General features: G+C 45.9%; 1 protein-coding gene across 1 annotated transcript in view; it reads left to right on the forward strand.

Moving 5' to 3' along the window:
• The first annotated feature begins 5,593 nt into the window (after positions 1–5,593).
• Positions 5,594–26,259, forward strand: part of GALNT18 (polypeptide N-acetylgalactosaminyltransferase 18) — a 338,519-nt gene continuing 317,853 nt past the window's right edge. The window contains exon 1 of the mRNA XM_024757098.1: positions 5,594–6,214. Within this exon, the coding sequence (XP_024612866.1) occupies positions 5,980–6,214 (235 nt within the window). The 5' untranslated portion in view covers positions 5,594–5,979. The remainder of the gene's footprint in view (positions 6,215–26,259) is intronic.

A 26,259-nucleotide genomic window follows, 5' to 3' on the forward strand; every position in this document is an offset into this window, starting at 1 on the left:
TTTGTTGCTGTGCATGGGGTTTCTCTAGTTGCTGAGAGCGGGGGCTACTCTTTGTTGCGGTGCATGGGCCTCTTACTGTGGTGGCCTCTCTCATCGTGGAGCACGGGCTCTAGGCACGTGGGCTCAGTAGTTGTGGCTCACAGGCTCTAGAGCGCAGGCCCAGTAGTTGTAGCGCACGGGGCCCAGCCGCTCTGCAGCATGGGGGATCTTCCTGGACCAGGGCTCGAACTCGTGTCCCCCTGCATTGGCAGGTGGACTCTCAGCCACTGTGCCACCAGGGAAGCCCTGAGGTGTAATTATTATCCCTCTTTTACAGATTGGGAAACGGGCTTAGAGTACCTACAAGACTAGCTCAGGTCACAAAGCAGGATGGCAACCAGTGTGAAGCCCATATTTTAGCACAACAAAGTGAATTATTTTTAAAATTAAAAATAATAATAATTTGAATTTCAAAAGTATAACATTAAGAAGTATTCATTATAAAAATTCAGATGTTACAGATGAACTGGGTAAGAAGTTCAGCAGTTGATCACTACCCTTAATCACCGTTCTTTTCCCAAAGAAAGCCTATGGTTAATAGTTTCATGTGTATTTCTTCTCAGATTTTATTGTCTGTGTGACTCATCTAAGGATTTTGTTACAATGCAGATTCTGATTCAGTAGATGTGGGATGGGCCTAATACTCTGCGTTTCTAATAAGCACCCAACTGGTCCATGGACCACACTTTGAGTACAAGGTCATAGGGCATGTGCATTTTAAATTTCATCATTACTGCCAAACTGCATTCCAAAGTGATTGTACCAGTTACACTTTCATCAACAGGATATACGAGTACTTATTTCTCTTATACTCTCTCTTTAATACTTGAAAATCATCTCCTTAAATTTGTTGATCTGATAGGTGAGATATGGTGCCTATATTTTTAAAATGTATTTCCTGATTTTTTTTTAACATCTTCATTGGAGTATAATTTTTTTACATTGTTGTGTTTGTATTTCCTGATTTTTAACAAATTTATGCATCCTTTCACATGTGTATTGGAGATTTATACTTTCTCTTTAGTTAACTCCTTGTTCATATTTTGGACCCATTTTCCATTTGGATACTTTTGCCTCTGTATTTTGTTGGTTTATATGAATTCTTTATATATTCTGCATATCAATCCTTGGTCTACTAACTATCTTGCAAATATTTTCCTCTAGGCCTAAAGAACAAATTCCACCCAGCAGAGCTGTCCAGTGATTGAATGGAAGCAGAGCTGTTCGGAAGTTGCCTGATCACTTATTTGGGAGGAATTTGGTGTGTCTATCAACTGCTTGTGCCTTTCTCTTTCATATTAATATAGTATATCAGTTAAGAGCTTATCAGACTGTGTTATAGTTGTTTATCGGCCTCTTCCCCTAAACAATGATCTCCTTGAGGGAACGGGTGCAGGTCTGTAAGTCATCTCTGTGTTACCAGCAGCCAGCATTGGGTCTAGCACAGAACAGGCACTCAGAAATACTTAGTGGATGAATAAGTAGACAGATGGTTAGATTCCAGTGAGTGTCGGCCCTGTGATTCAGCTAGGAGTTGCTTTGGGTCCTTCAACAAGGTGAAAGAGGAGGAGCCAAGAGTCAGTTTCTAGGACCTTTTTCTCCTAGTTAGAGGAAAGCTCTTTCTGGGTGGCTTGTCTCTCTTTTTGTTGACCTTTCACATACCTTGGTGCTCAGAGATGGTAAAAATAACAATAGCCAATACTTATATAGTGCCTTCAATGTGCTTTATATACATGAGTTCATCTGATGCTCACAACATCCCTGTTAGGAGGAGGTAGGTATTATTATTATTACCATTTTACAGATTAAGAGACCAAGGCACAGAGAGGTTAAGTAATTTGCCCAAGATCATACTAGTACATGGCAGACCTGGAATATGAATCCAGCTCTCTGGATTCCTTAGTCTATGCTCAAGAGACGACATGTGAAAAATACTAGGCCTGACACAATGTGAGTACTAAACAAATATTCCTCACTTTGTTCACCATCCAGCCCTCAGAAGTGTGCCTTTTCTGTCAATAGCATCTCACTCCTGTGGCTTGGCAGAATCCAGTCTTGGACCTATTGTTTCTCTTCAGCCTTTGTCTCTGAAACTTGCATCCCTCCCTGCTGGAAGCCCTGCTAGTAATCCCTGTTCTCCTAGGGATCTGGAAAACCCACTTCCCATGCAGCCAGCCCAGGGACTGAGACCTTCCACTGTCAAGGCTCATTTTCCCTTGTAGCCCCCAAATCCCAGTTGGCACCTCTGGCCCCAAGGCTTTGCATAGTGCTGCCATCTGGTGGGTATAGTTGACCACTGACACCACTCTCTGATGAGTGACTTGCCATTGGCCAAGATTGGTCCCCTGCTCCTCTTTAGCCCTCAAGTCAGGGTACCCCATTCAGAATGTAATCAACTAGGAGTTAAATTCCACGAATGACTGGCTTTTCCAACCCTGGTATCAGAGATATTCTGAATGTAGCCAGTATCGGTGGGATGATAGAGTGGCTATACTTGCGGGTAATAAGTCCTACTTGCCCGCCGCCCAAATCACCTCAAGAGGGCAGCTGCCTACCCCGTGTAAAAGATGGGTAAAATCCAAAGGTTGTGCTGCAAAGACCCTATCAAGGATCTCTAGCCACTTGTGTAGATTCTTCAAGGTACCCACTTTCCTCTTGCAGCAGTAGGAGACCCTAGGTTCAGATTCTTGGCATAAGTTTAAAGAAATATATTGTACTAGAGTCTCTGCTAGGCCCTTTCACATCCATTATCTGATCACAGTGATCCCCTGATGACTTTTAGCAGCTTTCCAGGCTCAGAAAAGAGGGCCATCTTGGGACTGTGAGACTTAGTTTATATCCACATGTTTGCAGTAAACTGGGCAGGGCCCAGGGCAACTGGTCACTCAGACAGAACCTCAGGGGCTCAATAATTACTTATTGGATCGAATGTCATTGAAATGAGGGTCAAAGAAATGAATCTTTACCCAGGCATTATTTATAGGAGGGCTTCCATAGAGGCTAACTCTTTTCTGTCCTCGTGACTGTGAAATCTTTCTGAGTTAAGTCTTTGTGTTCCCATCCAATTCACTTGTTTAAAAACAAGGAATTAGGGGTCTTGAGTGGGAATTAGGGGGTCCTGGGGGCAAAAGTCCCTGAAACCAGCTGTCCATTTGAACATCCTATCAACCTATGCAGATCACTGCCCTGCTGATGGTGAAGACAGACATTATAAATAGAAAGTCAATGTGCTGGAGCTCAGCTAGGCAAGACAAGCACCTTGCTGCCTGAAGTTTTAGTTCCTTTTAACTTCCATTAGGGGAGAGAGAACTGCTATTGGTCGGTGGGGAAACAAAGTATTGCTAAACAGCAAATGGAGTTCAAGGAACCCCATAGAGTTCACCATATCCTGGAAGGAAACCTCACATGCCTGAGCACCCACTATGCATCCTGCACTAATGAAACCCTTTCTGGTGCATTCTCTCTTTTAATCTTCACAACCAGTTCTTCAGCAAGTATTGTTTCCATTTGACATAAGGGGAAACTGAACCCCATTGGTGTTTTGAAACTCGTCCAAGCTCACATAATTAATAAGTAGTGGATGTGGGATTAGAGTCGTGGAGACTGGCTGCACCTCCAGTGAATATTCTTTGAACTGCTCAGCTCCACCTTGTGACCTTTCAGAGAGAAGAGCCTGTTCCTCATTCTTCTTTTGTTGCATTCAGTCCCTTCACAATTATATGATAGGACCAGCTGGACCAAAATATAAGGTCACACAATTCACTTTTTCTCCTTGAACCTTATTTTTAAACTTTTTTTTTTCCATTAAGAATGTGAAAAATGAGTGTTGCTCCTGTCTGTCCAGCCTTGTGTGTGGTGGTTTAGGAAGATCCTGGGAAGAGCTGAACTTCCAGGCCTCCTCCTGGGAGAGAGTTTGGAACAGAAGGAATAATTAGACCTTTGCCATTAGCTGTACTCAAGGCCATTGCTTGTAAATGCATCCAATCAGAAGAAAGTCCAGATCCTCCATTTGTGACCTGATTATACTTCCAGAGGAAAAGAAAGGGAGAGCAAGTTTTATTCCCTCATGGATGCAGATTTCTGTACCTTGACGTTTTTTCAGAAATAGTTTGTACTTTCTTTTCGCATACATATTGACTCATACATACTATCCTCCTCTACTCTATCCGACACACAGCTATTGTTCTCTTTCCCAGCTATGGGTAAAGAGAAATCTTCCAAGATCTCTAGTTGGTGTCTGTTTTCACAGCATCTTTTGGGAGTTATTGTAAGCAAAGCACTGGCTGATGGCCATAAAGTGCCCCTTCATTGGTTTTGTGCCTCCTGTCTTTCACCAGGGCAGTTCTCTGAATCCGGAAGACATCGCATGAGGGAGCCACCTTGGGTACCAGGACCACGGCTGGTTGGAGTGCTGGCACACAAAGCGACATTCTTCAGGACAGGAAGATGCACTCCACAGATAGAGAAGAGGATAGAAATCTGTGTTTTTAAAAGTCTTTGTTTGAAGGAATTTTATTCAGGTTCTGAGAAGAAGTGAGTGTTCAGCAGAAGGGGATACCAGGAATAAATATTTGCTCTAATAACAAACAAAGTAGTGTCTGTCACTGGAGTCCAGCCATGCCCCTCTACTGTCAGGCACAGTTCTCTCCTCCCTAACATCAATCACAAACAGCATGTACAGGGACTTAACAGTTCACAGAGAGCTTAAACCCCCAGGGATATTTCTGTGCAGGATCTCTATACATATTGGGATGAGCCTGGTCCCACATAAATGACAACCGGGGTTACAAGACACAGTTTGTCCTGGGAGCCTCACAGACTTTAAAAAATCTAGCCAGGGGCCAAAATCTTTGAGGGGGATGGTAGTGGTGGTGGTCCAGAATATTTTAAGAGAGTCCTAACAGGGCTGGCTCCTTTGACAGCTGCCGAGTCTGGAGATATCCAGGAAGCCGGCTGACAGGGTGGAGGTCGAAGTGAGGCCAAAGAAGAAGTGGACGCCCACGGGGCCTGATCAAGGGCAAGACAGGACAGGCGATCCGGCCCATGCTTCCCTGGCCTCTCTGCGTCCTGGCAACCAGAAAAAGGGCCGAGGAGCCGGCCGGTGGGATCAGCGCGAGAAGCCCCGCGGCCGGGTGGAGTGAGGAGCGCTGAACCGAGCGACCTCCGGAAGACTGGAGGTTCCTGCGCAAGAGCAAGAGGTGGAATCCCCCTAGAGGTGGAATCTGCCGACCTAAGGCTGGGACTGGCGGCGCGCCCTCCCCGGGAGCTTCTGGTCCAAGGCAGCCAGCGCGGGCGCGGGCGGAGAATGTGGAGCGTCTCTGGAGGGCTGGGGCCAAGGGCGGCCAGCAGGTGGGGCCGGGGGGCCGGACTCCGCCCCCCGCGCCCTCCCAGTTGGTCTGCGACCGCCCAGCCCCGGCCCCTCTCCCGAGCCGGAGCGCGATTGGTGGCGGCGCTTGTCGCTCGGAGGGGGCCGGGCCGCTGTGTCCGCGGCTCTCCGTGCCGCCGCTGCCACCGCCGCTGTCCTTCTAGCAGCGCGGGCCGGTCGGACCGCTAAGGCAGTCGGCGCCCGGCGATGGGAAGCGGCGCGGCCGCGGACACAGGCTGTGGCAAAGTTTCCCAGACGTGCGTATCAGGGCGCGCGGCTGCAGACCACCCGCGACTGCTCCGAGAAGGGCTTGGAGATTTTTAATTTGGAAGAAAAAAAATCCACCTCATTTCCTTTGTCAAGCTCTCTCTCCGGGCGACCAGCGGCGGGAGCTCCAAACTTGGGCACCGCGGCTCCACCGCCAGCGGTCCGGGCTTTGGAGAACGTCGGGACTTAGGTGCTCGGGCGCCCGGCGGCCGGAGGCGTGCTAGGGGGTGTGAGCACAGCACAGGGGAGTCCGGGGTGCGCAAAGAGGAGGGGCCCCCGGGAGCTCTATATGGAGGAGGGAGCCCAGAATGGTGTGCACCAGAAAGACCAAAACTTTGGTGTCCACTTGCGTGATCCTGAGCGGCATGACCAACATCATTTGTCTGCTCTACGTGGGTTGGGTCACCAACTACATCGCCAGCGTGTATGTGCGGGGACAGGAGCCGGCACCCGACAAGAAGCTGGAGGAAGACAAAGGGGACACCTTGAAGATTATTGAACGGCTGGACCATCTGGAGAATGTCATCAAGCAGCATATCCAAGGTACGGACGCCCCGGGAAACTTGGGCCGCCCACGGGGCCAGGGAGTGCCCAGAGCGGTGCGGGGTGCGCTGGGGCTGGTAGGCGGTAGGCATCTCTCGAGCGACTGCGGGGCTCTGAGTCCGCAGACGCTTGGGGGGCTGCGTGTACGCTCTTGCCTGAGAGCGGGACCCTCAGTGTCTGCGGCCCTGCGCGCTTCTCCAGGGCACACGTGTGTGCGCGGGGCTCCACGAGCGGGTGTGTGCAGCTCGCTGGCGGCGTGGTGGCGCGCTGCGCACGAGTCCCAGTGTGCGTGTGGCTACTGGCTGGTTGCTCGAGGGGTTGAACACAGGTCCAGTTCAAGGTGTGCGTACGTGTGAATGTTGGTGGGTGTACAAGGGAGAGCGCGCGGGCAATCGAGCTCATCTGGCCGCTGTAGGGCCTACGGCGAGATGCCCGAGCGGCCCCAGCCGTTGCCATTTAGGACCCACAGGCTGCGGGACGAGCGGGAGCTAGGAAGACTGCGCAGCTCCAGCCACGCCGTGAGCGGCCTGTAGGCTGTTGGAAGTGCAGGGGGCTCTGTGGCTAGGAGGGCTGTCTGAACCTTAGCGGTCCCCACTCCTACCACTACCCGCGGGTCCAAGACCCTCTCCAGGAGCAGGTGTTGGCGCGGGGAAGAAGCATGGGAGCTTGGAGCTCTCTTCATGCGGTGGTGCCTCCGGCCAGGACCGCGAGAACCCGCCCCGGGCCGCCGTGAAGGCCATTCCCTCCGGTAGCTCCACTTTCAGGCCCAGGGAGCGGCTGGGGCAGAGCAGACAGACCCGCGCGGGGTAGGTCTAGAGTCTAAGGCTGAGCCGAGTGACTGCGCTCGAGGCCAGGGCTGGGACCAAGGGGAGGATGGGGTACGGAGCGCTCTTCCCAGGCGACCCTGTTCGATGAGCTGTCAGAGGCGGCGGATAGAGAGTTCTGGGCCCTGCCGGCCGTGTGTGCACACACATGCCCGTGTCTCACGTTCACATTTCTCGTTTCTTCGCCTCTGCGCCACCTGTTTTCTATCAGGCATGTTTGCTTTTTAAGGGCAGGGCAGGGCCAGCTGAGCCTAGTTCACCTGTAAACCTGGCAGGCCTGCTAGGCTCTGGTTTCAGCACCCGGCAGACCTTGGCACCGTCATCTGGTTGAATATTTCTCCCCCAGGAGCACTCTCTTTTGTTGACACATGGGTGTCAGGATCCAACCCTTGCATCCGCTGCCCCTGCCGTCGTGGGGACAGCTGCTCTCTCTACATTTGGTTTGTTTCCCCACGTGTACAGAATAGTTCCTTCCCAGGGGGAGGTTCAGGTGAGTGCAGGAGAGGTATGCGTATCCATGGTGCTTCCTGACTGACGACTTCAAGTCAAGTTCATGGCTCTGACACTTCCCCAGAAAAGGACACCGTTCACAGCTCTCCTTCATACCTGCCTCTGCCTCTCAGCCTGCCACTGGGCTTGCGTGGCAGACCAATTTATCTATCTGATGGTGCCTGTTGCTGTGTTTCTTGTCCTTTTCCATCCCATGGGTCCAGATTGACAGTCAGCAATAGAAGTGCAGTGTTTGCTCCAGGGTGATTCAGAATGTTCCCAGGGAGACACAGGCCATACCTTACTTTGACATTTCCAGTTTGCCCACAGATTTTAAGAGATTTTCATTCACAGATTCTGTGTGTGTGTGTGTGTGTGTGTGTGTGTGTGTGTTTATGTTTCTGGAAAATGATTCTCTTGTGCTTTCTGATCTGGTCAGGGAGGAGGTGAGCAAGGTACTACTTTGGGAAGCAGTGAGGAGACATTATTAACCCATGAACTCATCCCAGAGTGCCCCCCTATCATGTAGAATGTGGACCGTGTCACATGATTTATAAGGCTGTACATGAAAATGAGTGCAATGTGGAAGTTGAAAGGAAGCCTTGTGCTTTTGCTCCCAAGAAATCTTATAGCTGTGCTGTGCCTTGTTCGGAACTTTCAAATAAATACCTGAAAAAATTGAGAGAGACGGGAAAATAAGAGGAAGCAGGATTCTTAAAACATGTGTCGCTCCAGTTCTCTTGTGTATGTGCGATGACTGTGTTATGAGTCCCGTAGATATTCAGAAATGACCAGATTCTCAGGCGGAAAGGCAGAAGCCACAACCCCTAGCGACTTGGGGAAGGGTCAATGATTTGGGAAAGACTAGCCGTGAAGCAGGGGGAGGGCAGAGGGTGCTTGGCTGGTTGTGCCATGATGGCATAGCCATGACTAGTGACAGCTCCCCTGGTGGTGCTGGAGCCATCCCTGAGCTAGTATTTGGGGAATTTAAATTTAGGGATTTACCTGCTTAAGTAAGGGGTCTACTATGTTTGGGACTGGCCAAGTGCAGCTCTCTGAAGGCAGAGGGTGGGAAAGGAATAGATCAAAGGCTCGTCCTTGACGTTACGGGCTGATCGTATGTATTCCACTGTCAAGTTTCCTCTAGTTAGTAGAGCATTTTGAGCCATCCGGTTTACCCTGCTGAGCCGAGGGGGAATAGGGATGATAATAATAGCTAAAAATTATATAGCAGCTGCATTATTTTAAATGCTTTACGTATAACGAATTATTTAATCCTTCTCACCCTACGAGGTAGGTATATTAGCTCCGTTTTACAGACGGAGAGGTTATATGATTTGCCTAAGGTGCAGGGATTTAAACCCAGCTAATGCTGCTTCAGGATCTGTGTTCTTAACCACATACTGTACTGTCTCTTCAGAGGGCCAGAGGGTCCCAGGGGCAGCAGTGCTCTCCTGGAGTCACTTGACGGTGGGAGTGGGTGTCAGACTTAAGAGACTTCAGAGGGTGGCTGAGGGATGATGGAGTCATAGCCTTTCCACTTGGAGACTCTTCCATAGTTAAACTCAGGAATCTCTGGGTTTTGTTTTGTTTCATGCCAAAAGGCAGAGGTTACATTCACTTAAAAAGTGTTCGTGGAACACCCAGGACAGCTCCTGGCACATTCCTCAGAGAGTACGTGTTGGATGGACGAGTGGATGAATGAATGGGTACACAGTGAGGGTCCCCAGTGCACACTGGTTAGTCAATAATAAAAGCATTTCCATTCTCAAATGACTGTTTTGCTTTGGAGGCTCGCACAGGCTCCTCTTTGCTTTGGAAGGGAAGTTGTCTCGGAAGCTGCAAATGTCACAGAATGTTCTGCTGGATGCTCCATAGGACTTGCAATTAGAAGAGGCTTTGGAGCGTCACCCTAAAGCTACATTCCAGTCATGACTGAAAAGTTTATTTTCCTCTTGGGGGTTGCAGTGGTAGTTCATTTTAATTTGTTTTCTGATTGAATGATTTAATTAGATGGTGTTTGGGTATCTCTTGGGAATGGAAATTGCAGTTTTGATAATTTTTTTTTTTTAACCAGATAGATGGTAAATGAGAGGGTGGATAACTCCAGATTTTAAAAAGAGCATCCTGATAGATTGGAAACACAAAATAAGTGTTAGTACACGTGTGGTCTTAGGAGGAGAAAGATGGGATTGCTGCAGGTGGTGCAGTGGGTTAAGTAGAAAGTGCCGAAGGAGGCTGAAGTGTTGCAGAGCTTAAGAAATGGAAATGTGGGTTCACTTCTTATTGTGGAAGTCCAGTAGAAACCAAAACAACATCTTTTTTTTTTTTAATTTTATTTATTTATTTTTGGCTGTGTTGGGTCTTCTTTTCTGTGCGTGGGCTTTCTCTAGCTGCGGTGAGCGGGGGCCACTCTTCATCGCGGTGTGCGGGCCTCTCACCGTCGCGGCCTCTCTTGTTGCGGAGCACAAGCTTCAGACGCGCAGGCTCAGTAGTTGTGGCTCATGGGCCTAGTTGCTCCGCGGCGTGTGAGATCTTCCCAGACCAGGGCTCGAACCCGTGTCCCCGGCATTGGCAGGCAGATTCTCAACCACTGTGCCACCAGGGAAGCCCCTCTTTTTTTTGATGAGTATCTTTTTGAATCTGTAAAAGAATGTGCCAATATTGAAGAAAATATTTTAACATGTATAAAATTGCCTCTAATTCATTCTAACCTAAAACAACTGTTTTGTATTTTGAGCATTGCCTTCTAGTTTTGTCCATCTGCCTCCGTATTTAAAAACGAAGGTGTAGTCGTGGTTTACATGTAATTTAATATTCTGCTTTCCTCAGTTTGCTTTTTGTTAGAAGCAGTTTTTCCATATTTGCTACATAGTTTATCGATTTAATCCTTATTTATTGGAGACCTAGTATGTGCCAGGCAACACATTGGGGAGGTGAAATTGGATGCAGTGGTGAATCAAGGCACTCCGGGCCCCTGTTGTAGTGAACTCGTTTTTAAAGGACGATAGAATCCCTCTTATTCAACACAGTTGGGATTTAAGTTAGTTTATTAAGAAACTGGTTAAAGAGGAGAATAAAATAAAATATTACATACATACATTAAATATTTTGTTGTAATATTATTCAGAATATGCATTTATTTGTCAGCCTTTTGATGTAAGGCCAAGGCTTTGTCTTTGGGCTGGGTCTGCCCATTGCCTTTCTGATCATCTTCCTTGAATGAACCACTCCCATAAGGTGCTGTTTACGAAGTCTGACTTCTAGTTCTGTTTTCTTTAACATTCACTGAGAACTTGAAGATGCTTATGAAGCAGTGTAGTAGCCTAAATTTTTATGACTTTTGTCTGGTCTTTTGCAGTGATTTTGTTCACGAGTAATTTGACTGCTAGTTATGTGACTAACCTTATAAGTCTTTCCAAGGCTTTAAATTAATTTTCTTAGGAACGACTCTCATCTTTTTAGCAATGATATTCCGTTGGTTTATATAATATGTAATTAAATTATGCTGTTACAAAGATAAGTACCAAGAGTCTAAACACATTTGGAAACAAACCCAGTGGACTCTTGGTAGGAGTATTGCTCAGTTGTTAGCAGGAGATGTGAATGGGGTGGGAGAGAGAAGCTGACACAGAGGGACACAGGCATCCTGGTTTTGTTTTGCTTTTCATGGAGAGGATGAAAGCATGCTTCATCTGGAGAGGCGATTAAGTGGAGGATATTTAAAGAGAAATTTTACTGTATTTTTAGTGACTGCATAATATTGCACCATCAATATACCATTATTGATTTAACCACTTGCCTGTTACTTAACATTTGCTTTTCTATTATAATTAACGCAGAAATAAACATCTTCACTTCACCGTGTTCTTCTTCTGAACGATTTTAATGATGTATTTCCAGAAGTGGGATTACTGCTGATTCAAAGGATATGAACATTTTTGTGAAAGATTGTTTTTCAAGAGGAAAGTCTTTCTATACAGCCGATAGCAATGTATTATTGTACCTGTTTCACGGAGGCTGGCCAGCATTGGGTGCTGTCCTTCAACTTTTTCTGGGCAGATGTAACCACTGTCAAATGTTCTATTCTTTTGCTTTGTACTTCTTTGATTACTGTAGAACTTAGTATCTTCCCCCCAGCCCTATATTTGTTTTAACCTCGTATTGGTGTCTTTTGCCAGCTTTTCCTCTTGGGATATCAGTGTTTGCGATTTGTGTGTTTTATATATATGTTTTATTTCCAGATATCATTAATTAATTAATGAAATATATGTTATGCCTCCGTTCTATTTTATATACATAAATTTTGCTTTACACATATACCTTAGGATAGTGATTTTCAAACTGTCCCCAAGAGCCCCAAGCTTCTGGAAGGTTTGTCCTGGGACTTAAGAAATAAAAGAGTTGGGCTTTCCTGGTAGCACAGTGGTTAAGAATCAACCTGCCGATGCAGGGGACACAGGTTCGGGCCCTGGTCCGGGAAGATCCCACATGCCGCGGAGCAACTAAGTCTGTGCACCACAACTACTGAGCCTGTGCTCTAGAGCCCGCGAGCCACAACTACTGAGCCCGCGTGCCACAAGTACTGAAGCCTGTGCACCTGGAGCCTGTGCTCCGCAGCAAGAGAAGCCACCACGGTGAGAAGCCCGTGCACCACAACAAAGAGTAGCCCTCACTTGCCGCAACTAGAGAAAGCCCGCGCACAGCAACGAAGACTCAACACAGCCAAAAATAAATAAATAAAATAAATTAATTAAAAAATAAAAAAGGAAATAAAAGGGTCAAGTGAGGTCTCTTGGACCCCACCGGTACCCATTCTCTCCCCTCCATGCAACCAATGCTGTTCCTGTTTCATCTGTCTTATATTTGGAATTCTGTAAAATATTTCATTTTTAAAAGGGCTATGCTTTCTTTTTAAAGAAAGGGTTGCAAATCATTGTTTTGGGAGAAAGGAAACATCAGAGTGTTAGATTTTTGTGAGGGATGATGGTAGCATAAAGAATTCAAGAGAGTAAACAAATCTAAAAGGAAATTGAATTCCTGGGTGATGTTCTTGTAACATCTATTTACCCTTCTGAATACCATGATTGATAGTGTATTACATTATATGACTAATTTCTAAATCCATTATCTTACTTCATTTAGTCAAGATCATTCCAACAATGGGAGAAATGGATTATTAACTGCTTTTGTTTCCTAAAATTTTATTAGGCATGTTATGTGCGTATTAATGTACATCAGGCCAGTAACAGTAGGTTGCCTCACCAAGAGTACAAACGCATATATGGTTCCTAAAAATCAGAAAATATCCAAGGCCTGGATGTTGGGAGTTTTTTTTTTTTTTTTCTGTCCCCTATGGCTTTTGGATGTCACTAAGAATTGGCTGGTGTCCTTCTCATCTGATTCCTGACTTGGCAGGGTTGTAAAGAAGAGGATATGATGTTTGCTAAATGCTTGGAGATTATCTGAGGAAAGGGTGTCATTTAAAGAGTAAACCTATTTGTCCTTCAGAATGAACTGTGGCATGTAAAATTATATTAGTAACAGAGATTGATATTTTGAGAGAGTTCAATAGCAAAATTTAGAGATTGAGCCCAATTATCTTTATTAATAGCCCAGGACCACATCTACATGGAATAGAAAAGCCTTGCCAAAGAATACAACTTTTTCGCGTGGCCAGAGAATTTTCATTTTTATCCAGCAGTGTGTAGGCTGTAAAATAAATGAATTCCACATCCTTTCCCACTCACTTGACATAAATTGTTATTTGCCCTTGATAAGTAGGTTGATATAGAATCTCAAGGAGAATTCAGAATGAAATGCCGGAGAGCCACAGTCTGGTTTTCTGGTTTGTGAGGGCCTTGAAGTTCAGCTTCAGTTACTTGGGTTTGGCTGGTCTGTGTTTTTGCAAAGATGCTCATGGGATCCAGAGACACATACAGGGTTACTGGAACATCTTCATTACCATCCTATAGGATTTCTGACTTAACTTGGAAAGCTGAATGGGCTACTGCTTTGATTTGGCGCTTGGGGGTCTCTTTATTTTTCGTTGCTTGGGTTCAATCCTGGAGACTAGGACAGATAGGCTGCCCTGTGAGAAGCATGTAGGAGGGCGGTCCAGATGGAGGTGATATTGCACAGAAAGTCCTTTGGGGAAGCACCAAGCTGAATATGAGTGCTGAATGTAGTCAGAAGGCACCAAGGTGGAATTTTGGGAGAGAGAGGATTATGCATGAAGTGGGAGGGGCAGAAGTCTATAAATGTGGGACGGGCACTGTGGTAGAAAGCAAGGGGCAGAGTGGGTTAGGTCTGCTGGTTGATGGTCTAGATTCTATGAATGGTGGGTTGCACTTTTTATGCTGGCCTTGAAAGTCTCCCTAGGGCTGGAGCGTCTTGAATTCTGCAGAGATTTGATTATTCCATTGTGCCTACAGTTGTCATCTTATCAAATCTCACATTGCCTTCGGGGTCAGAGTTAGTGCCATTCCACAATGCAATGCTTGAGCACAGGCATTTTCAATATTTCCCCCCTCCTCACACACATGCCTTCACATGCAGGGCACACGCCCCAGGGCAGGGCGAGGATGATGCGTGTCCTAACATGTTGTGTTCATTTGCACTCCATCCCTTTTTCTCCCACCTACAAAAGCATATTAATATGCAAGAGAATCTGATAACCTTGAAATTCCTTCAATTTATAGTTAACCTTAATCATTCATACGCTTTGGTGCTTAAATTATTGTTAATAACAAATTACCGCACAAATGTTCCAACATCCAATATGTTGTGACAGCAACTGGGAACAGCTGCTGTTCTGGAACCTTCTGTGTGGGTCTATGTACTCTTTATGGACCCAGCTGAATGCAGCCAACTGGAGCTTTAAGCAAGAGGATTCCTGATTATATGAACACTAATGCTTTGGTAGTTTTTTCTGGCTACACAATTATAGATTAAAATACGTTGCTAGGACAGACCCTCCCAGTCAGTGGGTATGCATTTCTGAGATGTAGTTCTCTTTCACTGTCCAACATTCAGTTTCAGTTTTGTGAAGGTTTGCTTTGGGGAGATGAAGCTGCCCTTAACGATGCCAGTGGAAAGCCTTAAGTGTCCAGCCCCAGTGAGATAGTGACAGGCTTCCTCTATGATGGCATTGCTAAAATGGTCCTGGAGCTGGCAGACATACCTTGTTGGCCGATGTTTGTTATCACTGTCCTTTATAAGACAAAAATGGTGTTTGGAGAGATCCAGAGAAGTGGCATCAGCACCCATCTCCTCAGGACAGATGAGAACAATGGAAAATGATGCCCAAAGAGGAGGCTTAGGCTAACTCTTTGGCATGAATGGGTTCATTCCACCAGTGTCCAGAGTTTAAGATTCTGAGTGGAGCACCTTAAGTGGAGCACATCTTAAGCTCTGGTACCTTGTTCAGCTTCACTGGTCTGACTTGCACACCCATCTGTGGCCCCTGGGGACTTAGAGTGAAAGGCAGCTGAGATCCTGGAGGAGAGGGAAGGCAATTCAGGGACCTGGGCAGGACAGGGTTTGAAACTTGCGCTTTTAAGTGTCATGCTAGTGGCATATGAGGACTTAGGAGAACAGTACAGAATTGCTTGGGCCAGTGATTATAGGAGTTAGAAAGCTAAGGAGAGATTTAAAGCTACAGAAATGCCAAATGAGAATCTTAGCCAAACCCTTGATTTATTTTAAGAGCAACAGGTATGTAACGAATTGAAGCTGGATTGTATCAGAAGGAACGGAGGAAGAGAACTATTCTTGTGTGTCAGGGACTGGGCTAGGTGCGGTCCATGCATGATTGCTTTTTATCTTCACCGCATGGTGAGGGAGAGTTTTAGAGGTGAGAACACTGAGACGTAGCGACTTAGTTTGCCCCAGATCACAAAGCTGATAGGTGGTGGAGCTAAGAAGGGAAACTGTCTTCAGCATCTGTGCTCTCCCCAGAAGTGAAAAGAAGATGACAGTCTCACAGAGAAGGGGCTGGGAGATCGTTTTATCAACGATTGTGTTCAAGCGGGAGACTGATGGAAAAGGGATCCAGGCAGGTGGCTGGGTCTGTCCTCGTGTAAGTGAGGAACCTTGGGGTTGGGGTGCCAGAGGGAGAAGGCCTTGTTTGGAAGGGGCAGTGAGGTGCCAGCAAGGAGGCTCTGGAAAGCTCTTTCTCTTGGATGAGTGTACCCTCCCCCCACAACCACCAGGAACTTGGCCTCGTAGGAAAAGCAGACTGTGTGAGCTGCAGGCCAGAGCTCATTCAGATTCCACACGTGACTTTCGGGCACTTACAATATGCCTGGCCCAGAGCTGAGTGCTTTCCCGTGCACTGGCACAGTCATGGGGCTCCTGGGGTGACCAACTTGTCCTGTTTGCTCAGGACTTTCACTCTTTTAAAACTGAAATTCTTGGGTCCAAGGAGGCCCCTCAACCCTGGGCAAACCTGGATGGTTGGTCATCCTCATCTTCTCACGTTGGTAACTTCTGTTTAATGGTAACTCCTGGCATCGTGGCAAAAACAGCCCTTCTGATTGCACCACATCTGTGTCTTCTGTTCTCTGCTCTTGAACGGTGACTTTGTCCAAGAGTCGTAAAGAGGACGGTGAGGGTCCCAGCAGCCCCTGCCCTGTTTTCCCTGCCCACACAGGCTGCCTCCTTGTTATTCGTTCTGCCTTAGTCCTCTCTGTTTTTTTCAGCTGTCTGAGCCTCTCAGGATTTGGAAAGGAAAAAAACAATTGCTGTAAAGGAAAGCTCTAATAAAGTGGTTTGGGCACAAAGCATCAACAGCTGTTTATTTGCCCGAAACAGTAGGAGTCCGTATGAATAACCTTGTGAGTTATATGCTGGGAAGTTAAAAGTAAGCAATAATCTTACTTGAGACCCACAGATGTGACTGTATTCCTTTATTGAACTAATCTCTCTTCCTGTTTATGCTGGTGACATTTTCTGTTATCCATGTGGAAGATCCTTTTTGATCTTCGGTTTCAGATTTATTTAGCTCCGGATGGGTAGGGTCCCAGAGCGGAGGGGTTTTCTGGTTTCTCTTTACTGGAGTTATGATGCTTGTGTTTATGTGGTTCCTGCCTCAGAGGATCTCGACGAGTATGACAGACTTTGTCTAATTAGTCATCATCATATTTCTCTGATGCAAGAGAAGGAGCCACGGAGGAATGGGAGGGGTGTGGGTGAGGCTTTAGACCTGCCTCTAAGTTCACGGGGCTTGCAGAAGAGTCTTTTAACATTTTAGTTTCTTCCATTTCTAAATCTCAGTTTAATAATAAACTGATCCTCTGATTTGCTTTGTTTTCTAAAAGAGTATATGGAGGAAAGTATAACATGCAGGAATTATGACGTAGACTCTCCAAGTCTATAATTGGGCCAGGCTTTAAAAAAAAACTTATTAGAAGCTGAGGATTTATATTAGAAGGGGAATCCAGTGGAAAATGATGAAAGAGAATTTTATCAATGATTCAAAACTTAGAAAAAAGAATGAGGGAGGAAGGGTTGTAGAAATAGGGCTGAACTCATCTGGAGGAGAGACTGGAAGGGAAAGAAAATTAATATTTGTTGAGCACCTATTATGTGCTAAATACTTTACATGTGATACTTCATTTTAACTTTGTAAGCAACCCTGGGGGATGATGTCATTACCCCCATTTTACAGATGAGGAAATCAAGTCTCAGTGACTGTAATTAACACGATACAGTTAGTAAGTTACCTTTCTCAAGCCCCTTAGTGAGGGGCTAGGGACCCTCTTGTTTTTCCTGCTCCAGTGATGCTAATTAAGAGAAAACAGGATCATCCCTTTCTCTTAGCAGAAAGGTTGTAGATGAGACTGGAAGAAGGATTCATGAGAGTAGCAGGGCCCTGAGGTGGGTTACCAAGCGACTGTTTTGTCAGTGTCCTTCCCTGGAGATGCAGGAGGTCGCTCGTGCCAGGAGCTGATAGGGTGGAGCGCTGTGGAAGGCTGACAGAGGCTCCAGGCCTGGCTTTTCGCAGCCAGCAGTATCAGTTTCCAGAAGACTTAGTGTGAACAAGACCACCTCCTCCGCTCATTCAGAACAAAGCTTCACTGGGGGGGTCTTCCAGGCTCAGGGCATGCGGTTGAGTTGGGGGCCATGGGGGGGAGAGGTGCACACAGAGGAAACAGCAGACATGTCCAGGTGTGCCAGGAATTCCCATTTAATCGAGAAAGTGGAATATCTGGGCTCAAGTGTATATAACGCTGGGCCGCTAGTTCTGTGGGCAGATATTGGAGATGGATCCCAAGTCTGGCATTGTTTACTGGGGCCTGGGGTTGAGGCTTGGGATGGTTTGGAGAAACTGCAGACCTGCTTTCAAGTTCCTGTTCCCCCCTCTTGTGGCTTGGGGTTTGACAGTGACCTGGGAGGTACTCCTACCTTCTGTTGGTCACATGCTTAGATTCTTCCCTTCCTTCATCCAATTAGCATTTATTGAGTACCTGGTAAGTGCCGGGGGTCTGTCAGTGGAACAAAGACAAAAACATGAAAGATTTGCAATTAAATGAGGTAGTCAGGTGCTCTCTGATAAGGAAAGACTTGAAGAAAATTAGGTGTGAGCGTTGTCTAGGGGAAGAGTTGCACGTGGAGGAAAGGACCAGTGCAGAGGCCCTGAGGCAGGAATGTACCTGGTGTATGTGTATTGGGAACAGTGTGGCCAGGGCAGAGTGACTGTGGGAGAAAGGGGTGGGGGGTGAGGCCAGAGAGGGGCCAGGTGGGGAGCAGGTTGTACAGGCCTTGGGGGCCACTGTGGGAGAAATGCTCTGGGAGAAAAGGGGAGCCCCTGGAAGGGGTGAGCAGAGGAGCCCAGCTTTTAAAGGCACCAATCCAGGCTGTTCTGTGGCTGCTTCCAAGCACCTCTTGTGGGCTTGGCACTGTGCCAGCTGTGTCAGGAAACAACAAAATACGTAGGACAGAGTCCTTTGCTTTGAAAAGCTCATCATCAGGCTAGGAAGACAACACAAGAAACATTTGAGGATCTTTCGCAAAGTAACTAATGTGATGAGGGTTAATGTTGAATTCTGGAGGAGTGCGCCGGTAGAACAGACTTCACTGAGGAACTGGGACTTATGACACATCTTTGAAGAATGAGGAGGATTTAGAGGAGTGGAGTAGGGAAGATTAGGTGAGAGCATGTTCAGGCAGTAAGTAAAACCAACAGTTGCCTGGAAGTGGGAGACCTGAGTCTTGTTGAGCATGGCGAAGTATGAAAAAAAATGTGGAGTGGTTGGAATCAGTGCTGCCGTTTACAGGTTGGGTGACCTTGGGCAAGTCTCTTCACTTCCCTGTGCTCAGTTTCCCTAACCACAGAAATGAGGACGACTGCCCCTTAAACCCTGTAGGATTGTGTGCTGATTAAATGAGGTGAAATTAAATTAAATGAGGTGCTGATTAAATGAGGTACAGGACAGCACCTCACCCTGCCTATCACATGGTGGGCATGGGGGTGGGGAACACATTCTTTTCTTCAGTCTTCCTGCTTTCCCTCTTTCCTTCTTTCCCACCACATTTCCCTCTTGGAGCTGGCACAGAAAATACGGTCAGGAATATATTTTCTGGTTGTAACACCTAGACTGTCAGCCTTGAACCCTTTTTCAGTTCATTTAGACAGGGTGTGTGTGTAAGGACTTCTCCGGTTAAGACGAGGCTGAGATGGTCAGAAGTGAGGTTAGAGGGAAGCCCAGCCTCACGCTGGTGACGGCTTCTCGGCTGAGACATCTAGAGTGTCTCAGTTTGATTTGACTATTGCTCTGAAATTCTAAGCCTGCTGGCCTGGGGACCTGCACTCATTTGTAGAGAAATATTTGTTTTGTAAAACCCACTTGGCATTGCAGTGGGCAGGGGACAATGTCAGGAATGCACTATTTGTAGAAACCTTGGCTGGTGGGAGAGTTACGCAAGGTGTCCAGTTACCTGGCCAGAGATTCTCATTTCCCCAAATCCCTGGTGGAAGAAGAGCCTCCTAGAGGAGAGAAATGTTTTCCTCCATCTCCACCCACCTCCCAGTAGAACTGGAGCTGCAGCAGCCTGTCTTCCTGCTGGGGTGAATTTGATTTAACACAAAGCAATGTGACTTATAATTTCAATTGCAGGCAGGAAGGTGTGATTTAAGCCAGTTGTCAGGAAGATTCAATTTAATCTTTTCTTTCTTTCCCCCCTTACAAAATGTGCATTTTGTTGCATGATATAATTTTAATATACATTCTTTACAACTCAGAAATAGATGTAGTTTCATATTGGGATGGTACACACTACATTTTTTTTTAGTACTTATCTATTTAAAGTCTTTTTTGAAAAAGATCCCTTACTAGCGACAGAAAACTGAGGGATGGTTTTGCTTTTTTACTAGAGAGAATCGTACTAAATCGTTATTAAACTTCCTGGGCAATAAACCATTTCTTGATTAGTGGGAGTTATTTTTGTCCCTTATGAGTAGGGAGATGATAATTGCCTTAACAAGAGAATTAAAATGATTCTTTTATATACCTAAAACTATACAATTGTGAATTTTGAATGTTTTTCAACAACAGCTAGTTGTTTTTTAGCCAAAAAGACATAAGTATTTTTGAGTTTGTAATTACTTTAGAAGTACAGAAAGTATGCATTTGATTTTTGTAAATCAAAAATTAGATGTCTTATTTCACCCTGGTCAATATTAGGAAACAGTATTGTGTTGTGCGGCTCAATGCAGTCCTTCCGTCTTTCCTCATCAATTAGCAAAAAAGGTTGAGCCTTCCAACGTTGGCAGTTCTCAAGTCAGATGTCAACTGTGAAGGCTCTCGTCCGAAGGATCTTTATTGAGAATCAGAGCACGCTAGACCCGGAAGGAGCAAGACCATCCTCACCTTCTAACTTTGTGTCGAGAGATCCAAGGCCCAGAGCAACTAGGTGACCGCCCTGAAGGCCCTGCCCCACGTGCTAGACACTCTGGGATGGGGATGTAAGGGTCCTGAATCAGGTCCAGAAACTTTCCCTTTGCATCCAGTTACTCCCCTCAACCTCAGAAGAAATTTCTGCAGTGGGAAGTAATCCTTGGTTGTATATTCTCAGATGAAGCCAGGTGCTAAAGGGACAAAGGATGGGCAGATTCCTTTAGATGTGGTGAGGCTGGAGGCCCAGTCCCCTCTGCCTGGTCTGTCTGGGTCCTTGGGGCCCGCACCCCACCACCTGGGATCATCTTCAGGACGGGGGACGCAGCACTGTTGAGCAGGACCTGTCTTCAGGTCCAGCGGCACATGGTAGCTCCTGGTGATGCAGTCTCAGTATGGGGAGCAGGCTTTTCCCAGCTTTTCAGACCCACGCAGTGGTGCGGATGGAGGAGGGGCAGAGATCTTGTGTCAAAGAGAGGAAAAGAGAAAAACACCGACACTTATCAGGCACTGACTAGATGTTTGGTACTGTTTAATCCTCTTCGTATTATCTAATCCTTAAAATAAGCCTGAGAGATCCTGAGCCCCATTTTACAGGTGAGAAATCTGTCCTGCACTGGAGCTATTGACCTGCTTTCCCATTGGACTGTGAGTTCCTTGCGAGTGGAGGCAGGATCCTATTTTTTTCCATTTTCCAGTGTTTCACTGGAAACTACATGCCAGTAGGGCATGTACAGTAGTTGAGTTAATTAGGAATTTGTTGAGTGACTAAATGAAAAAATAAGCAGGCCTGACTAAAACCACTTAGTAAGAAAATTCACATCCCGGTCTCTGGCTTCAAAGTGGTCTGGAAGGGAAGCCAGGTGCCCGAAGAGCTGGTTCCCATCCCTCCAGGCTTGGGGGTGACTTCTGTGAGCCTGTCTCATGCTTTGTCCTCCTTCTTGGTCAGGGACAGGAAAATACGCACTCCTGGGGTTTCTCTCCTGGCCCCTCATAGCTTACACTGCTGTTTCATGGTTTAATCAAAGGGAAGCTGTGGTTCAGTGGGGTGTGTGTGTGTGTGTGTGTGTGTGTGTGTGTGTGTGTGTGTGTGTGCGTGTGCGTGTGTGTGTGTGTGTGTGTGAAATGTGCTTTCCTGCCCTGAGATCTCCCAGGAATCAGCTGGTAAGAAAAGCCTGGAACTTTCAGGGGACCCTCAGTGTCTTTATTGTAATAAAGCTGTCACTTGTGGTCACTTTCAAATGAAAGCAATCTCGTGGACACAGAAGGGAAAAAATAAACCTGCACCAAAAGCAGAGAATAATTCCAGAAAAGGTACAGCTGAACAGGGCGTCTGTGTTTCAAGAGGAGGGACAAAGTTGAGGTCATTTAAATGGATACGTGGAGAGTCAATTGGAAGGAGAAAGTATAGCTTAATTTCCAAGAAAGGATAAAGAACTCCTCTGGGCCCGGAGCTAAGGGAAAGTTGGCTTTTGGCTTCCCATCTGGACTCGGCCTCCTCTCTGCCTTGAGGCCTGTGAGAACCTCAGAATGGATCCCGCCATCTCAGGGTGTCTCCAGGGTGATGGTGGTAAGTTGGGACTTGCTGTTTCACACTCAGGAGAGAGGTGGCAGGAACTGTGTGCAGGGGGGAAGAGGACTCTCAGAGGAAAACTCCAGAGTCAGGAGAGGGTTTTTCCTTCCTGCACTGCTGAAACTCCTTGGGCATCATGGGCAGAAGCAGGGCTGGAAATCGGGCAGCCCAGACCCCTTGGTCCCCCGGGGGCTGCCTAGGGAAAAATCACCCACCCATGGGTGTAGGTCTTCACAGAGGCCCAGCACAGCTTTTCCCACCCTCTCCAGTCTGTACACCCGGGACATGGGCAGGAAGAAGTTTCTCCTAGGACTCTGCCCACCAGGACAGAGCAGCCTGTTAGCAGGAGCCACGGATGACTACAATTTTTCTTTTCCTATTATTCCCTGATATTTTCGATTTGAAAAGAGTCATTTAAGCAGTAGGGTGGAAGAGGGCATAATAGACATAGGGGAAAAATTGAAAATGTCGTTTAAAAATGACTCTTCCATTCTTTTTTATACCTCAGCAGACAGATGGCTGCCTCACCTTTTGCTCGTGGCTATGAGCAATAGCCCAGTAGGTGAGCTGAGGAGAGCGATGATTTTATTTTTCTTTTCATTTCAAACAGATTCTGTAGCCCTTGGGTTGTGAGGGACCAGTGGAATGAAGCTCTGGTCTGGGAAACTAATTATGCCTCCCTGCGTGGCTGAGCTAGTTAATACCAAACTGTCATCGAGCCTGATTCTTCCCTGGGGCAGAAAATCTTTCCAAATTCCTTATCACTTTCTCTTTGCCTTGAGAGTGGAGGCCACTTGGTCTTTGCCAGTTTGGGAAAACAGGAGCAAAATCCAGGAAGCTTCTCGAAGCTCTGAAATGGCACTCTGGGTTCTGGTCCCAGGAGTGGCTTTCTGATACGCAGCAACCCTGCCTCTTCCAGCTCAGACAAGGTGCTGGATTTTGAAGTCAGACAGATTCGGCTCAAATTCTGGTATGGCCAGTCGTTGGCGTGATGTCGCCAGAGGCTACCCAGAGTATCTAGGACTGGAAACAGACTGCCTGTCCACTCTGTTCCTCCCCTCTCCCTAGCAACATGGGCTCAACGATGGGTCGCCTGAATTGTAAGCCTGGCTTACTTTGCTGGTCCTGAAACTGAAACCTAGCCAGGTACCTGGCATGGTCACCACCTGTCAGTGGAGACCACACGTGACAAAGGATAATCAGAAATTCAGTAATGCTTTTAAATGGATTTTTAACTTATTAACCAAACCCATACGTGTGGGCTTCCCTGGTGACACAGTGGTTGAGAGTCCGCCTGCCGATGCGGGGGGCACGGGTTCGTGCCCCGGTCCGGGAGGATCCCGTGTGCTGCGGAGCGGCTGGGCCCATGGGCCATGGCTGCTGGGTCTGCGCATCCAGAGCCTGTGCTCTGCAGCGGGAGAGGCCACGGAAGTGGGAGGCCTGCGTACCGCAAAAAAGAAATAAATAAAAAAGAATACTGGGCCCTAATTGTCCACACTCCAACCCACGCATGGGGTGAAGTTTCCATGCCAGGAGAGGCAATCCAAGAAGACTAGTGACTGCCATCCCTACCCGATACCCCACTCATAGAGCAGGTATGTCACTGAGAGAAGTGGACTGCCATCCCCACTCTTAGCTCCAGAGTAGTGGTACAGAGATCCTGCCTAGGGGGAGAGGTGGGCTGTGAGAACACAGAGTTCTGTAGCTCTCCACTTTATTTGGAACAAAGTGGGAGAAACCTCAAGCCTAAAAGCAATTGGTGAGTATTTAAGAGGATGCTAGTAGTATCATAATAGCAACATGAGAGACAGCAGGCCAGCTACACCAGCTAGACATTTAACAGATAGAACCAGAGAAGGAGATATCTGAGAAGAACCTTCTTGGGGTCAAAGCAAGCTTTAAAGACTGCCCTTGCAAAGAAGCCTGAACTTAAGTGGATCAGACTGTGGAGCAATTTATGCCTCAAAGTACTGTTGAAAATAATGGAGCAATCAGGTAGCAATTAGTGGAGGCTAACAGCTGGGTGTGATACCAATAAGGCAGTCCATCCGGAAGTTTAACAGGGAGATAAGTGAAAGAGATAGGAAAAAAAAAAAAAAAGACCTGCTGAAACCACTGTCATCCCAGGGGATTGAATAGGGGGAGTGCACAGGGCCAGGGCTACACCCTCCAAGGAATCACATCAGAGACTGCACACTGTGCAGGGAAAAGATGTCACTGAACTAGTCCATTTATGTCACTAAACAAATAAACAAGCAAATACGTAAACAAAAACAAGTCCTGGGGCCGGGGAGGGCAGGAGTAGTGACCAGTATCCAGAGTGGCTAAAATATATTATCTAAAATGTCTGGTATTCAACAGAAATTTAAAAGACGTCAAAGACAGGAGAACATGTAAGCCATAAAGAGGAAAAAAGCAGACAACAGAAATTATCTTTGAGGGGACCTGGCTGTTGGACTTAACCAGACACAGACCTCAAAGTAGCTATTGTAAATTTATCCAAAGGACTAAAGAAAACTTTGCTGAAAGAATTAAAGGAAAATGTGATGACAATGTCTTATCAAAAGGGAATATCAATAAAGAGAAAAATTATAAAAAGGAAGAAAGTGGAAATTCTGGGCTTGAAAAATATGAAAAGTGAAATGAAAATTTCACTAGAGGCATTTACAATTAGATTTGAGTTGACGAAAGAAAGTATCAGCAAACTTGAAGACAGATCAATAGAGATTATTAAATCTGAAGAAAAGAGAAAAAAAGAATGAAGAAAAATGAGCAGAGACAGAGAAATGTGGAACACCACTAAGTACACCAATGGCATATTTAGTGATAGACAATGAAAAAAATCTTGAAAGCAGTAACAGAACAGAACAAAACTACTCATCACCTATAAGAGAACCCTAATAAGATTAACAGGTGATTTTTCATCAGAAACAATGGTGGCTAAGAACGTTATATATAGCAAAACTATCCTTGAAGGAAAAATAGAGACTTCCCTGGTGGTCCAGTGGTTAAGACTCCACGCTCCTAATGCAGGGGACATGGGTTCGCTCGCTGGTCGGGGAACTGAGTTCCCGTATACTGCACTGTGTGGCCAAAAAACCAAACCAAACCAAAACAAACAAACAAACAAAAAGACAAAAACAAAGGCAAAATAAAGACATTCCCAGGTAAACAAAACTGAGAGAATTCATTGCCATCAGATCCACCTTGCAAGAAATACTAAAGGATTTTCTTCAGGCTGAGTGCAAATGACACCAGACAGTAATCTGAATTCACTCAAAAAACTAAAAAGTGCCACTAAATGTAATTATATAGGCAATTGTAAAATACAGTATAATTCCATATTTCTTCTTCCTTTTTCTCTTAACTGATTTAAAAAGGAATTGCATAAACAAAATACGTTATATAATTGTGTTGCTAGGCCTGTTAACATATGGAAATGTAATATGTTTGACGATAAGCACAGAAGAGGCACAAAAATGGAAAGGAGGGACTAGAGCGATATAGGAGTAAAGTTTCTATATTTCACTAGAGTTAAGTTAATGGGCTTGGATGGATTAAAATGTATAATGTAAGCACCAGATCAACCACTAAGAAAATAGCTCAAGAAATATAGTTAAAAATTATTAAGGAAATTAAAATGTTGTACAAGAAAATATTCACTTAATGAACAAAAAAAGCATTAAAGGAAGAATAGAGGAACATGGTTCCTCCAGGGAACCATAGTAGGAACTTTGGGGGAGGGAGCCCCTTGTTTGGCTGGAGGTACATTTTGGCCCTAGAGCAGACACAGTAGGGGGAAAGAAGAATGGCTCAGGATTATCTAGAAAATTCATCCCACTTCCTTGCAGGAACAGCATGTCAATATGTTTTTGTCTGCTGAACAATGTGTGGGAAACGTTTTTTATTTTGTTTTCGTAACTGTGTGTATACTTTCTTAGCATTTTACTTCTGGGAATTGATTAAAGCTTTTCTGTCTCTTTAGAGCCATTAAATAGAAAAATGTCTGCTGGAGACAATTGACAGCGTTTCTAGGTTCTTGCTTAGAGAAATAGGAGTCTCTTTAACTGCTTGCAAAGTTTGTTCTCATGTGTGCTGAACAGACATGCGTAGCTAATGTTCATTGAGTATTTATTACGTGCCAGGTACCGAGCCAAGTGCTTTATATGAATTATCTCACTTTACTTTCACAGCAACAGTCCAAGACAGGTACTGTTATTATCCCCCTTTTCTGATAAAATTGAGGCACACAAACATTAAATA

The sequence above is a fragment of the Neophocaena asiaeorientalis genome, unplaced genomic scaffold (genome assembly GCF_003031525.2).
Source record: "Neophocaena asiaeorientalis asiaeorientalis breed wild unplaced genomic scaffold, Neophocaena_asiaeorientalis_V1.1 scaffold504, whole genome shotgun sequence".
Classification (NCBI taxonomy): domain Eukaryota; kingdom Metazoa; phylum Chordata; class Mammalia; order Artiodactyla; family Phocoenidae; genus Neophocaena; species Neophocaena asiaeorientalis.